Genomic DNA, 15,127 nt, shown 5'->3' with positions numbered 1-15,127 from the left:
GCCAAGTGGCAACATCAGTTGGCTCAAGTGAGGCAACAGTAGTGAGGTTGGCCCAGGATCAGGCAGTGTTTAATTCTGCTGTGCATAAGGTCGCTATGAGTCAGTACCGACTCGATGGCACCTAACAACAACAACAAGCAGTCCTACTGAAGAAAGGCCTGGAAATATGCTTCTGTAGAGATTGTTGTTGTTGTTGTTAGGTGCCATCTAGTTGGTACCGATTCATATCGACCTTATGCAAAGCAGAACGAAACACTGCCCGAAGGATTACAAGCAAGAAAATCCTATGGAATCGTTCTCCTGTGGAATACATGGGGTTGCCCTGAGTTAAAGTCCAATCAACAGCCACAGGTATGGATTTTAATTTTTTTGGTCAAGAATCTTGGCATTGTATCCTGACTCCACCACTTTCTTGGCGTGTGACCACAGGCAAGTTACTTAATATAACTACGTCACCATCTTCATCTGAAAACATACTAGTAATAGTAATACAGGCCTCAAAGACCTGGAGTTGTGTCTTGCATGTAGCAAGTACTCAACAAATGTAGGTTACCAATTATTGGCCAAAGTCAATTAAGTCATCTTATTTCCTTAAATGACATGAATCATTCTGACAATGACTTCTTCACATGATTGTTGTTGTTATTGTTAAGTGCCTTCTACTCAGTTCCAAGTCATAGAGACCCTGTTTCTGAGGAGTAGCTGTTGAATTTGAAACGCTGGCCTTTAGGTTCAAACTGACCTGCAATCCAGGGTTTATACAGCACTACACCAGAACTTTACAAATGATTTTCCAGATTAAAATCTGAAAGAGGAACTATCTTCTCTTTTTTCTGATATCCCCTCTCTTTCCATTTTCTGTCCCATTCCTATCACATCACACCCACTACAAAGACAACATCAGATAAATCTCCCTGGTATAAGTAACTCTTTTTATTAGGGAGAAAATCTGGCAATGATGGGACAGTGTTTTCAACTGGAACAGGGATGTGTATATGCTGGCACTGTAAGATAAGCACTAGACCATGAAGTCAACTTGAACAGCAAGGTGATGGTTCAAACCACCAGCCACTCCTTGGAAACCCTATATAAGATCACCATGAATTGGAGCCGAGTTGATGGCACTTAACAACTGTTGTTACTTTGAGATGGGAAGTAGAGTTCTACTGTGCTCTAAAAGTGTGCTAGGAGTTTACATGGAACAGTTTACACCTGATAGACATTATGCCCGTTTCAAACATGAAGACACAGAATCTCTCAGAGGGGAAAACAGCTTGACCAAAATCCTATTGCTAGTTGAGTAATAATTCAGAGTTGAACCCAAAATCTGTGATTCAAAAGCTGCAGTCTCTGCAGGAAATACTAAATACTGTATTATATACAATTTACAACTAGAAAACTTGAACCTACCCAGGGACTGAATAAACATTTTTAAAGGTCAATTTTAACAGTACTGCCCTGGATTCATATACTGCATCTTTTTCTCAGAACTCTGAAAACACTCAACAATTTATTTTCATGACATATCCTTGGGGGCCAGGAGGAGCAACTATTATTTTACCAGATGTGGAATCTCAAAGAACAAAGGGATTCTACAATTTGCTCAAGGCCACAGAATGAGCAGCAAAAGAAAATTAGAATTGAGGTCTTCAGATGCCCAACCCAATACTTACCTCCACTGAAAATGAAGATCTTTCATCAAGTTTACAGTAGATCGAATTCTTTAAGTAATAAAACTAATAATAATAGCTTCCTTTGTTGAGCAGCTCCCCTACTCTGAGTTCTTCCTTACACTATCTGACCCTTGTGACCCCCACAAAGGCTTAGACTTGCTTAGGGCCGATAGCAATGTGATGTAGCTGGTCGATAAATTCAGGCTTTTTTAGCTTGAAAATCTAGACTGTTTTCTACTGAGCTATACCAATATAGGTATAAAATACTATTCCCAAGCCCTACGTGTCGAATACAGGTAATTTTCACCACTACAAAATTCTACTCCACAGACTGAATCATAATAGCACTTTTAGATGGTTGTGAGGATTAAATGAGGAAATTCAAATAAAGTGCTCTACTAGACCAAACAGAACCCGGCATCAAGCAGAAGTTCAATAAGTGAGATGGTAGTGATAAAGTTGATGTAAATGAGATTGTTTGAGAAGCATTTAACCTGTGTTTCTCATTAGGTTTGATTCCACAAAATTAGATATAATAGAGCAATTTTAGAGCACAGTCGAACCCCACTTCACATCCCAAAGTAACAACTGTTGTTGCTAAGTGTCGTATCTTCTCTTCTTCAGCAAGAGTCATTTACATATTGGTTGTTGCTGTTGTTAAGTGAGGTCGAGTTGATGCTGACCCATAGCGATGCTGTATAGGGCTTCCGAGGAGCAGCTGGTGAGCTTGAACCACTGACCTTGCAGTTCAAATGGCTTTGCAGTCCAGCGCATTAACCCACAGCACCACACAAGGACTCCTACATGTTGGTTTTGTTGTTGTTAAGTACCGTCGAGTCAGTTCTGACCCATAGTGACTGTATATATAGGGTTTCCGAGGAGCAGCTGGTGAGCTTGAACCGCCAACCTTGCAGTTCAAAATGGCTTTGCAGTCTGGCACATTAACCCACAGTGCCACACCAGGACTCCTTACATGTTGGTAGATGCCATCAAATTGGACCCCAACTCAAGGGGGCTCCAAGAATAATAGAAATACTGCCAGGTCTGCATTATGATTGGTTAAGACTGATGTGATCTCTAGGGCTTTGATTGGTTGATTTTCAGAAGTAAGTCTGAACTGAACCCAGGTATCCTATAGGAGTCCTGGTGTGGCTCTGTAGGGTAAGCATTGGACCACAAAGTTTGTTTGAGCTTGAAAGTTGACAGTTCCAACTCACCAGCCTCTCCTCAGAAACCCTATACAGCAGGGGTCCAGGGGGAGGCTGTAAATCTTTCATCTTTCTCCTGTGGAACCACTGGTAGTTTTGAACTGCTGACCTTGAGGTTAGCAGCCCAACTCATAACCACTTCGGCTACCAGAGCTCCTTAGAACATCACATTGTTGTTGTTAAGTGCTGTCAAGACTGTTCCGACCCATAGCGACCCCGTATAGGATTTCTGAGGAGCAGTTGGTGAGCTGCTGGTGAACTGACAACCTTGTGGTTCAAAGCGACTTTGCAATCCAGTGCATTAACCCAAGTACCATACCAGGACTCCGGACATCACATTGTTGTTAGTGCTGTCGAGCTGGTTCTGACCCATAGCGACCCTGTATAGGGTTTCCAAGGAGCATCTGGTGAGCTTGAACCACCAACCTTGCAGTTCAAATGACTTTGCAGTCTGGTATAATAACCCACAGCGCCACACCAGGACTCAGGATATCACATTAGGGGTGAGTTAATTAAATGTTTGACCAAATATAGCAAACTAATTTTTAAGATGATAAGTTTGTTTGGTGCACAAATGATGCTGTAAAATTTGGCAGAAAAATGTTCTCCATCCCTACTATGTATTATGAGGCATTTAACAGCAAGAACAACAATCCTGCATGGAAGGCAAGAATTCTACCCCTGAATGAACCACTAATACCTCGTGTCATTTACATACAGGTAGGAGTTCTAGTGGCACATGACTTAGGTTTCCACTGCTAACTGAAAGATTGGAGTTTGAAGGTACTCTGAAGAAAAGATACGGCAGTCTGCTGCCATAAAGATTACAGCCTCAGAAGCCTTCGGGGGTAGGTCTCTTCTATCATAGAGGGTTATCAGAACCAACTTGAGGTTGCACACAACAACAGATAAATAACCAAGCAAATATCAAGTAAGTCTGTGCTGTGCTAACTTCTAGGAAAGACTCCGGATTATGAGACATGAACTTCCAAGTTCCAGTGTAGCTGAAAAGGCTAAAGTTACCTAATCACATAAGTACTTATTTAAATAGCTTTACAACCTAGGAAAGCCTATTGGGCAGTTCCATTCTCACATGAGATCACAATGAGTCTGAGATCAGCTTGACAACACTTAATAATAACCACAATGATCAAACAGCTAGCCCCAGTCATTGTACTGAAATATTTGTGAAATGAATATATGGTAAATTCCTGGTTGTGATACTCTGTTGAGTCCATTCTGACTCATAGCAACCCTATATGACAAAAGAACTGCCCAATAGAGTTTTGTAGGCTGTAAACTTTGTGAGGAGTCCTGGTGTGAAGTGGTGGGATAATGCAAGGTCGGTTTGGACCTCAGGGTCGGTGGTTCAAAACCAGCAGCTGCTCCTCAGAAACCCTATACAAGGTCGCTATGAGTCGGAATCGACTTCATAGCACTTAACAACAATAGTCATCTTTGTGGGAGCAGACTGCCAGATCTTTTTCTCCCACAGAGTTGCTGGTGGGTTAGAACAACTGCCCCTTCAGTTAGCAACTAGTAAGTCAGAGAGGAGGAGAATTCGTAAAGCAGGGAAGAAGTTTGCAGTGTGAATGAGTTGAGTGGTCTTTGAAGAAGGAGACAATCAGATTTAACTACTAACTGAGTTACTGATCAACTCTGAAGGTGAGATCACATGACAACTGTACTTCTGCAAGGGCACTTGTTTAACAAAGCCCATTTCTGAGGCCTGATTCCATGTCCCGTTAACAAAAGCTCACCTGAGTGCAGGCTTTCCCCCGATTCCTAAGCCATTTCTGCAATGACCATTTTGACGAGTTTTAGACAGATTCTTTAAACAATGTGTTCTTTTGCTCCTATAAACCTTCTAAGTATTGTTGTTGTTAAATGCCATCCAGTCGGTTCTGACTCATAGCGGCCCTGTATGGGGTTTCCGAGAAGCAGCTGGTGGGTTTGAACGGGCCACCTTGTAGTTCGCAGTCCAGTGCTGATCCTAGAGCACCACACCAGGAGTCCAGTTTGTAGCTATTTCAAGGTCGTGTTGCTCAACCATAAAAATTATCTTGATATCGAACACAAAAATGAATAGCAAATGTGAGGTGATTTCATTTCATTAAAATCCTCAGTATGCTTGCAGTTAAGATTTTCAAAGCCTTTCACTAATTACTGTATCTAATAGGGTCTCTTGACTTTTTACAAAGGCATATTTGCCAGTGACTCTTGTTGTATCCAAGTATTTACCTAGGTATATGTATGTATATAGTGTATATGAGTATATTTGTGTGTGTGTGTGCATGTATGTATGTATTGTGTATGAATATTTGATTTTATGTGATATAGTCATCAATTCTACAAATAATTTGAATCTTCAGACAGGAAACTGCTTTTCTTTGTTGGTGTTGTTAAGTTCCATCAAGTCAGTTCCAACGCATAGCAACCTTGTATAGAGTTCCCAAGGAGTGGCTGGCTGGAAGGTTTGAACCACCAACCCTGTGGTTGTTGTGTGCTTATCCTACAGCGCCATACCAGGACTTCACTCTTTTTTTCTCTATCCTGTAAGAAATCAATAAGGAATTTGGCCAGTGGATAAAGCAGGTTGGATTGCAAATAGGTTAAGCATCTAAAACTTCTGCTACACCTTTGTGTTCTACCGTAATACACCTGTGCTCTCGTTCTTCTAAACCAAAAATGAAAAGAAATAGAATTTTTTAGGAAAAAATGCATTGTAGTTATAAAATTGATGAAGGTTTCTACTGCAGTTGTATAATTTAAAAATAAGTTTCTATACTAAACTTGATATAAATAAAAACACCAAATGCCATAAGGCCAGTATTTTTTTAAGAGTAAAATGAGCCAGATTTTAGAGTCCTTTCTAACCTTCCATTTGGCTGGGAATTGTGTGAGCTCCACTTTCATTGTCACAATTAACTTGTTGTTGTTGTTAAGTGCAGTCGAGTCGATTCCAACCCATAGCAACCCTGTGTAGGGTTTCCAAGGAGCAGCTGGTGAGTTTGAACTGCCGACCTTGCAGTTCAAATGACTTTGCAGTCTGGCGCATTAACCCACAGTGCCACACCATGACTGTTGTTGTTGAGTGCTATCAAGTCAGCTCTGACACATAGTGACCCTGTATAAGGTTTCCAAGGAGTGGTGGGTGGATTTGGACCATCAACCTGTGGTTAGCTGTCCAGTGCTTATCCTATAGCACCCCAGTGGGTGGACACATCTTAAAACATTTGGATTTAAGACAGATAATAGGGTAAGCACTGGACCTCAAGGTTGGTGGTTCAAACTCACAGTCTGCTCCTTGGAAACCCTATACAGGGTCACTGTAAGTCAGAAGTGATTTGACAGCACTTAAAACAACAACATAGATATATAGAGGCAGATACTCAAACACTTATGTTTCCCAAACCTTTTGAAGCTATGAAAAGTTATTTTGGTGGAGCTTTCAACCAGCAAGAATTCTCTATGGCATATGACTATTTCCTAATGGGGTTATTTATCAGCTTCTGAGAACTGTTTCAAGAATTTCGTGGAGCCTTCTCAAGCTTTTTGGACGTATCTGTGAGTGTCCCAAGCTCAGGCCTGTGGCTTTTGGGTCACCACATTAAATAAATGGAAGATGGAACAGTCCAGATGCAGTTTTCACCTGAGGCTAACTAAGTTCTGTCCATTGTCAACTAACTATACATAGAGAGCAAGGAGAATTGTTTGTTGTTAATTGCTACTGAGTTAGGGCTGACTCCTGGGACTTTATACGTGTGACAGAAGGAAATGCTGTGTGGTTCTGTGCAAATTCATGTTCACTGGTATATTAGAGTCCAGTGTGGTGGCACTTGTGTCATTCCATCTCATTGAGGGTTTTGCCCAACTTTTGTTGGACCGCTACTTTACCAAACAAAATGTGTTTGTTGTTTTCCTCTAGCAATTGACCTTTCCTAATGATATGTCCAAAGTAAGCAAGTTGAAGTCTCACTATCTTCACTTGGAAGGAACATTTTGTTTTATTTCTTCTAAGACTGATTTCTTGGTTCTTCTGGTAGTCCATGATTTATTCAATATTTTTCGCCAACACTGTGATTTTGCATATAATTCTTCTTTCTTCTCTTAAATATAATACATTGTTTTACAAGTATAAGTCAGCCAGTAGTCAACTAGAGTCATTTTCTGGCATGGTTAGTTGAGTAAATTATTAGGTCCACCTTCCATTTCACACTCACACACCTAAATGTATGTCTAGCTCTCAAAGACTTATCCCTCTGAGCTACTTAGATCTCATTAGATCACCTCTGCCCTCCACATGAGAACCAGCTGCAAAGAGGTCCAGTATCTAGTTGCTAACAGAAAACAGTGGTTCTTAACCAAAACTGCAGATTAGAATCACCTGTGAAACTTTCAGTACAATCCTAATATCCAACCAACTTTCAGAGTCACGAATCTGAAATAACATCAGAGTGCTTAATCTAGTTTTATCCACACACACCCCCCCCTTTTTTTTTTAAGTCAAATCTACTGTAACTTAGTGCTTAGACTATTCTTGTTTGTACTGCCTTTTTTGGCTTTGTTTAGAGCTGGTTAGTTGCCTTGTCTCCTTAGGTCTTGCTTTTCTGGATGGAAAAAACATTGAACCTTCAAGATAGTCTGACCAAGCCTCAAAAGAAGTTTGACTTGAAGTAACTAAATTCAGTATAGCACCAATATTCAGGGGCTAAAGCAATGTCGTAGAACAAGCTCTAAATACTTGGAGTTTGGGGATTGTACAGGAGATACTCAAAGGCTAGTTCGATTGTTCAACATTCATTGAAGGCAAATGAGTGTTTAGAGAAAAATGAATTACCGCTCTGCCTCTTGGTTCATTGTGAACGACTGCACCCCGTTTTGTACAGGACTGTCATTTGCCTGCTGAAAAAGCCAACTGGGATCTTTACATGCATGAAGAGCCATGATTTTAGCCATTTTGAAAGTCAAGAAGTATTGGAGAACATTCAAAACTTTGTTGTTGTTGTTAAAGTGTTGCAGAGTCAGTTTCAAGTCATTGTTTTTGTTATTGTTGGTAAATGCCATCAAGTCCATTCTGACTCATGCCACCCTGTATAGGGTTTCCAGGAAGCATCTGGTAGGTTTGAGCTGCCGAACCATTGACCTTTAGGTAGGTTCACAGTCCCGTTCTTATCCTACAGCACCCACTAGGAACTTTATGCTAAGTGAAATAAGTCAGACACAAAAGGACAAACTAATGATATGAAATGTCTGCAGTAGGCAAATGCACAGACGAAAGTTGATTAGTGGTTACCAGGGGCAATGGAAAGGAGGACAGGTGGGGTTATTAAGGTGTACTGGGATTCTGTTTGGGGTGATGAAACTTTGCATAACATGGTGACTAATTAACACCACTTAGGAGTCTTGGTGTGGGCTGTAGAGTAAGCACAGGACTGCTAACTGCAATGTTGGTGGTTCAAACCCACCAGCCACTCCTTGGAAATGATACAGAGGGTCACTATGAGTCAGAATTTACTTGATGGCATTTGACAATAGTTGTACACTTTGCATTTATTAAAACATCAACATTTTTGTTATATATCTTTTACCGCAATGACATTTTAAAAGAGCTCACCCTCCTATAAAGGGCTCTTCAACCAATGCCAACAGAAACACAAAGCAGCAGCAGCGGGAGGAACACTTAAAACTGGTACCGCGTCTCATTTGTTCCTCATGGAGACTGAGATGTATGTAACAGGTTTGAGAAAAATCTCACAATTAGCAAACGCCCATGAGTGTCTCCTAAGGCGGTGGACCAGGACTCTGCTAAGAGCAGTGTTTACAATGGGTGTGCAGTGTTGCAGATGGGTAAGAAGAGGCACCTGCCATGTGTTCTCATATCTGAGGTGTATTTAAAGTGGCTTGCCCTGGGATGGATGCAGTTTAAATACACTGCAGTCTCCTTATCTGCCATACTTCCCTGGCTCGTATTAGACATTCAGAGGCAGAGAACAAAGCATCAGAGTTTTGTTTTTCCTGAAAGAAGGGTCTGAAGAAAACAGCCAGGACAGCTGTGCTCTGGGGCTTGGTGAATTTTAAGGGCTTTTACAGTTCCATTCAAGACTGTTTAGTCTGGAGGCAGAGGATTTATATCTCATTTTTGGCTTTAGTGTCATTTAGGTAGTTCTGATTTCCAGTGATTTCCTTGTCATCTGTATTTGCCAACAATGAAAGGAATAATGAGGAGAACTGGAGACTTGCAGTATTGCTGGGTCACTTACAAGCTTGCCTTTGGTCACTAACTCTCTATGGTGTTGCCAGTGTTTCTAGAAACGAAAGCAACAGAGTTTAATAAGTAACACCTGGATCGTATTTGCAATTTTCCCCCCACCCCCCTTTCACGTTGGCTTTTGCAGAAGTGGCAGTGCATTGAGGACACATCTGGCAAGCTGCGAATTCACAAATGTAAAGGCTCCAGTGACCTGCTCACTGTTCGGCAGAGCACACGAAACCTCTACTCTCGCGGCTTCCATGGTAAAGACAAAGAGTGCACTTGTGCAGAGCATGGGTATCGTGCCAGCAGGACCCAGAGGAAAAACCAAAGGCAGTTCCTGAGGAACCAGGGGACTCCAAGTAAGCACTTGCAACCATCTCTGGGGCCAGGCCAGACCAGGCCCTTTGGGAATGGATGTTAAAAAGACAAAAGGGTTGCTCCTTCTAGATTGTAGGTGTTAAATGTATGCTTTTAGGGTTGCTTTGTGCCAGCCCACTTGCCAAAAGACCAAATGGTTGTTGTTTTAAAATAAGAAAACTGAGATTCATTTGAAATTTTACTTTGTAAACAGTTTTTACTTACACGGAGAATAAAAATTTACTCAGTAAAATCACCAGACATGGCACATATGCGTGCATAAAAGAGCTATAAAAGTGATTTTTTCAAAGGGAACGGGTATGGTTTAAGGCAATTTAATTTTACCTTCAGGCTGGTGGCCTGATTTGTCTGCCTGAAGTTGCTAGAAAACAAATCCCAAGATTTTACTACTTGTACATTTACCATAATGGGAATCATAAACAAATTTTTAAAAGGCATATGTTTTTATCTGTTTGAGGATATTTCTTTTTTTTAAATTTTGTCAAATGGTTGCCTCTTGTAAGCTGACTGGGTCAAACTAGTTAAATGCATTAGGAAAAGCACTACCTAACAATTTCTTTGTGAAAGTTATATCAGGCAGCCAAGAAACCTGTGATTATTGAAATACGTAAACCCGCAGTCAAGCATCTTCCAAAAAAGAGTGAGAGTCTAGTGCCATCTAGTGGAGTAACACTCAAAGTGTCTAATTTTGTGGTCACTGGTTCTATGTTGACCCCATGTGTGAGAGTAGAGTTGCTACATAGGATTTTCAAGGTTGTGAACTCTCCAATGCAGATCACCAGGCCTGTCTTCCAAGGAGCCTCTCTGCAGTTTCTAACTGCCAACCTTTAATCATGTAGTCGAGTGCTTTACCATTTATGCACATACATTAAACAACAGACATCAAATTCCGTGTCTAAAATTTGGAAATGAAATTAATTCAGTCCATTAATGGAAGCCCTTAGGTCTAAACTCCACAGATGGACTTTTGCTTTAACCATATTCTGTGTGTATATAGGAGTCTTAGTGTGGTGCTTGTAGGATAAGCACTGGATTGCTAACCGCAAAGTTGGCAGTTGAAACCCACCAGCCGCTCCTCAGAAGCCCTATTCAGGGTCATTATGAGTCAGAACCACTCGACAGCATTTAAAAACAACAGCAGTGGCTTAATAGACTAAGCACTGAACTTTGAACCACAAGGTTGGCGGTTTGAGCCCACCAGCCATTATGTGGGAGAAAGATCAGGCTTTCTGTTCCTGTAAAGAGTTACAGCCTTGGAAATCTAATACAAGGTCGCTGTGAGTCAGAACCGACTTGACAGCACTCAACAATAACAATGTAAGAATGTACTATAATAATACCTAACTTTCAAGCTTGTGAATTAAAGCTATGTATAACGTGAACAATGTGAGTCATTATCAATAATTCTATAGTTGAAGCTGTAATTTGATCTAAAGACTCGACATTAGTAGTTCACTTTGAAAACTCAATGTAGACGTTCATGGGCTGCCATTAAATGGATAGGATGTTAGAGATTCCACACCCACCCTTTACTTGAGCCATGAAGGATCTACCAACTGATACTGCTAAATAGTAGCAAGGTTCCCCCATGGTGAGTACCATGTACTGCTTTTCCCTTCCCCAAATGATCACCATGCCCAATGATCATTTCCTTCCCCCCGAAAAACTACATCATGACCTCCTTATTGATGTACCAACCAAACCAAACACATTGTCATCAAGTAGATTTAGACTTGTGATGTTTCAGTGTCTAACTGCCCCATAAAATTATCTTGGCTATAACGTTTACAAAATCAAGTTGTCAGGCCTTTCTTCTGCAGCGCTGCTGGGTGGGTTCAAACCACCCACCTATAGGATAGTTGATGAGCACATTCTGTACTTCCCAGGACCCAGCCATATTAACATCTCTTCCCTTATTTTCAGAGTACAAGCCCAGATTTGTCCATACTCGGCAGACACGTTCCTTGTCCGTCGAATTTGAAGGTGAAATATATGACATAAACCTAGAGGAAGAAGAACTGCAAGTGTTACAACCAAGAGCCATTGCCAAACGTCATGACGAAGGCCGCCAGGGGCCAGGAGGTCTCCAGGCTGCTAGCAGTGCGATGCTGGCAGACAGCAATGCTGTGGGCTTACCCGCCACTGTCCGAGTGACACACAAGTACGAAGACTTTAGATGTTCACTAGGCTGAGTTTGCCCCATTTTGCCGCTTTACCAAAAGTCATTGCGTTTAGCAGTCTATTGCCCGAGTAACAGTAAGGAGTCAATAGATAATGGTCGATTTGAATATGTGCTTGAGTCAGTCTCACACAAAGGCTGATCAGCTGGAAATCCAACCAGAATAATTCTGTTACATCTTGACTTAGAGGCTGAGGGCTTATTCCTTTAAGTTTACCTTCGCGGGAATCTATAAAGCAGATGGAAAGAATTACTGGGATTAGCAGAGACACCTCCATGTGGCCTGGACGCTATTGATCAGAGTAGCTGCATAGTCGCAACCTCAGAAATGAAACACAGCCCAAGGGAGGATTGTGAGTCCCATTTAAACTTCCAGATAGATGACACAAGTTGGGAAAAGATGGACGATACAGAAATACCTAGTCTGTGCAGATTCCAAAGATCACAGAAAATGAGTTGCCTTCAAGTCAAATCTGACTTACGGCGACCCTGTGAGTGTCAGAGTAGAACTGTGCCCCATAGATTTCAATGGCTGATTTTCAGAAGTTCTTTCTTTTGAGGAACCCCTGAGTGGACCTGAACCTTCAACCTTTCAGTTAGCAGCTGAGCTCATTAACTGTTTGCACCACCTAGTGATTCCTAAATGCATAGAGGGCCTTGGACATCATGGAGATGACCAGGGGAGAGAATATCAGCCAGCTTTCATGAACTCATGGGGGTTTTCTTCTAAGATCTGCTTATTTTCTGGTAGAGAAAGATTTTCTTTCTGAATTTTTGATCCAAGCTCTTTGTGTTCTTGATAATTTTATCACTTTGACAGGTAAGGTCACACAGGATTCTCATCTTTCGGACTAGTCTCTCTGCCTGGAGTTGCTAAGTGAATTGTTTCTCTTATATTTTTCATTGACCCCACATCTCACCTGAGGTCTTTACAAAGGCTGTTTCTTTGCTTCATAGTGCACTCTTTTTAACAAAACAAACAGCTGACTACCCCCTGACTCTGAATTTTTAAAAAAATAAGTCATTTTTATCTTGACTTTGGGCATCTTTTTTTCCCTCTACATACACTTGCTGGGGTTCTCATAACTGGAATGCTGGTTGGCATGTGTTTATTGGGATGTGAATATGTTCATAAGGGCATCTTAGTGAGGCGCTCTCTCTGGCTGCATCCTTTGCCCACACCTGTAGCCAGGAGATATATTCACTTACCCAGGCCTTTGATCACCTCTGTACTTAAGGCCTGTATCCACATTAGCAATTGAGAGGAAACCTAATTTGTCTTCACTCTTTTTTTTTTTTACCTTTCTTTTTTCTTAACTTATTGTGTATTGAGTGATGGTTTATAGACAAGATCATCTGTTTTACATTCAACAGATCATACACTCTGATTTTCATCTCAATAATTGCAATCCCCTCCAGGCAACAACAGTTACCGAGCTGAGCTTCCTCCCTGTACTTCCTGTTTCCATGGCACCCACCTTCCCATCCCTTCTCAACTTTGTCCTTAGGTAAATGTTGCCCTTTTGATCTTGAATGATTGACCATTCCATGGTGAGTTAGTAGTGTTGCTCCCTCCCATCACCTCCCCACCCCCGTCCCCAATATACTGACCTACTGCTTGACTGAAAATTGAACCACAAGGGTGAGTTCCTTTCCAGGAGTGCTCAAAGGCCATGGTCTCAGGTTCCTCCAGTCTCTTTCTCACCAATAAGCCCTGTCTTATTTATTTATTCATTTATTTTTTAATGTTTTATTGTGAATTATGTGATAGTTTACATGGGAGAACATTAGTTTTACATTCATCCTATTGTATATTGTTTCATTGCCATGGTTACAATCCTCTCCATGCATCATCACCAACCAAAGGGTATACCCTACAAGCCTGCCCCATGGTTATCAGCACACAGCCCCTCTCCCTCTCTGGGTCTAAAGTCCCCAGCTGCTCCATCTCGCTGCGTCATCATCTTTGCCTCCATCTCTGGCGTCACTGTTTCTCCGGGTAGGGTCCCGCCCCTTGATGGTCTCAGGGATCTCTGCTCCTAGACTGTAAAGTTAATCACTCCCCTCCTTGCTACAAAACATCTACCTTTACGTTTACAACCCTCACGATCAGTCCTGATTACAATTATTCATTATTGTATCACAAGAGACCTAGCTGCATTTCATTTTATCAGCCCCGTCTAGACAGATTGTATACTAAGTGGAGATTCTACCTTCTTCCACCCCCTCTGGATCTAGGTTCCCTCTTGAAAGTTTGTAAGCCAGTCACTTCTTGCCTTTGTAGCCCCCACCCCCACCCCCCTTTGGGTAGCCAAAGTCCAAGTTGTCCATTACTGTCTACTCTGTGTATGAAGGGGGTGGGAATGATCCTTGCTGTAAATAAATGTTCCGTCTATTGAGTTACTGCATCCATAGGTATAGGTCAAGTTCAGCAAATTGTATCAGATTACTCTTTTTTTCCTCTTCTAGTTGAGCTCTGATCATCCAGTCATTGAAGCCATGTCAAGTGGGTATTATCTGTAAGCGTGGGTGTTCTTGTGTATATGCTTTCTCTTCTTATCAGCTGTATGCTTCACTCTCCACTCCAGTCCTTTGTGACTATGTCACTGACTCTGGGCCCAAGAGTCCCCAGGTCTTGCCACACTGCTGGCCAACCAGGTCTCCACCTGGTTTCACAGGAGTCTATTGAATGTTGCAGGGCTTAGCTCGCAGCTTCATTGCTGTTTTTCCCTCACTTCCCCTTATCGGTGATGAAAGTGGTCACCAATCAGAGCTTGTATTCCCATTGAGTCTTAGTCTTGGAAAGGGGTTTGCACTGAGGGGACCCGACCACTTGCCTTGATGTTTCCTGGACAAACAACTTGCTTGTTCTTGTAGTAGTCAGTCGTTCTGCGTATATTGTTTTGTATTTTTCCTGTCAGTCTTTCTTTCAAGAAGTATCTTCTGTTCTTCTAGCTGCCCCAGGCTGGTCTGCTTGTCCCTTGAAGTGGAAATTTCCCACCTCTGAGGATTCTGGATGCTGTTCAGGATTCTACTTATGGCTTTATGTAATGCAGAGGCTCCACCGGAAGCTTCCTTCACTGGGCACGTTGTAGCCTCATTTTAGGCATTCCAATTAATTATAGGCAAAAGATGGACTTGCAAGCTTTCCTATGATATTTCTGGCTATTCCTTTCTCTCTCCCTCCAGTGTCTATTTTATAATGATATGCACAGGAAACCAAGATTCAAAAGACAGCCAAGCATATTAACATTATTTCCCCCCTTTTCCCCTTTCCAACCTTGTCTCAATTCCTGTATCCCAGAGCCCTGTTGTTCCAAGGTTGTTACCTACATCCTCTTTATCTCTGTCCCGCTTAGCCCAGGCAAACCTGCCTAATTGTTCTCACATCTGCTTTGTTCTCCATTCTACTCCCCCTTCTTGTATATTGACC

The 15,127-nt window shown here is 41.7% G+C and overlaps 1 protein-coding gene across 1 annotated transcript in view; it reads left to right on the top strand.

Moving 5' to 3' along the window:
• Positions 1–15,127, top strand: part of SULF1 (sulfatase 1) — a gene marked incomplete at its 3' end in the record, with an annotated part of 82,276 nt that overhangs the window by 54,539 nt on the left and 12,610 nt on the right. Inside the window, exons 10-11 of the mRNA XM_006860034.1 lie at positions 9,280–9,496; positions 11,439–11,676. Coding sequence (XP_006860096.1) covers positions 9,280–9,496; positions 11,439–11,676 — 455 coding nt within the window. The remainder of the gene's footprint in view (positions 1–9,279; positions 9,497–11,438; positions 11,677–15,127) is intronic.

The sequence above is a fragment of the Chrysochloris asiatica genome, unplaced genomic scaffold (assembly GCF_000296735.1).
Source record: "Chrysochloris asiatica unplaced genomic scaffold, ChrAsi1.0 scaffold00036, whole genome shotgun sequence".
NCBI classification, from domain to species: domain Eukaryota; kingdom Metazoa; phylum Chordata; class Mammalia; order Afrosoricida; family Chrysochloridae; genus Chrysochloris; species Chrysochloris asiatica.
Note: the sequence above shows the minus strand (reverse complement) of the source record. Positions and strands in the feature narration are given on the sequence as shown.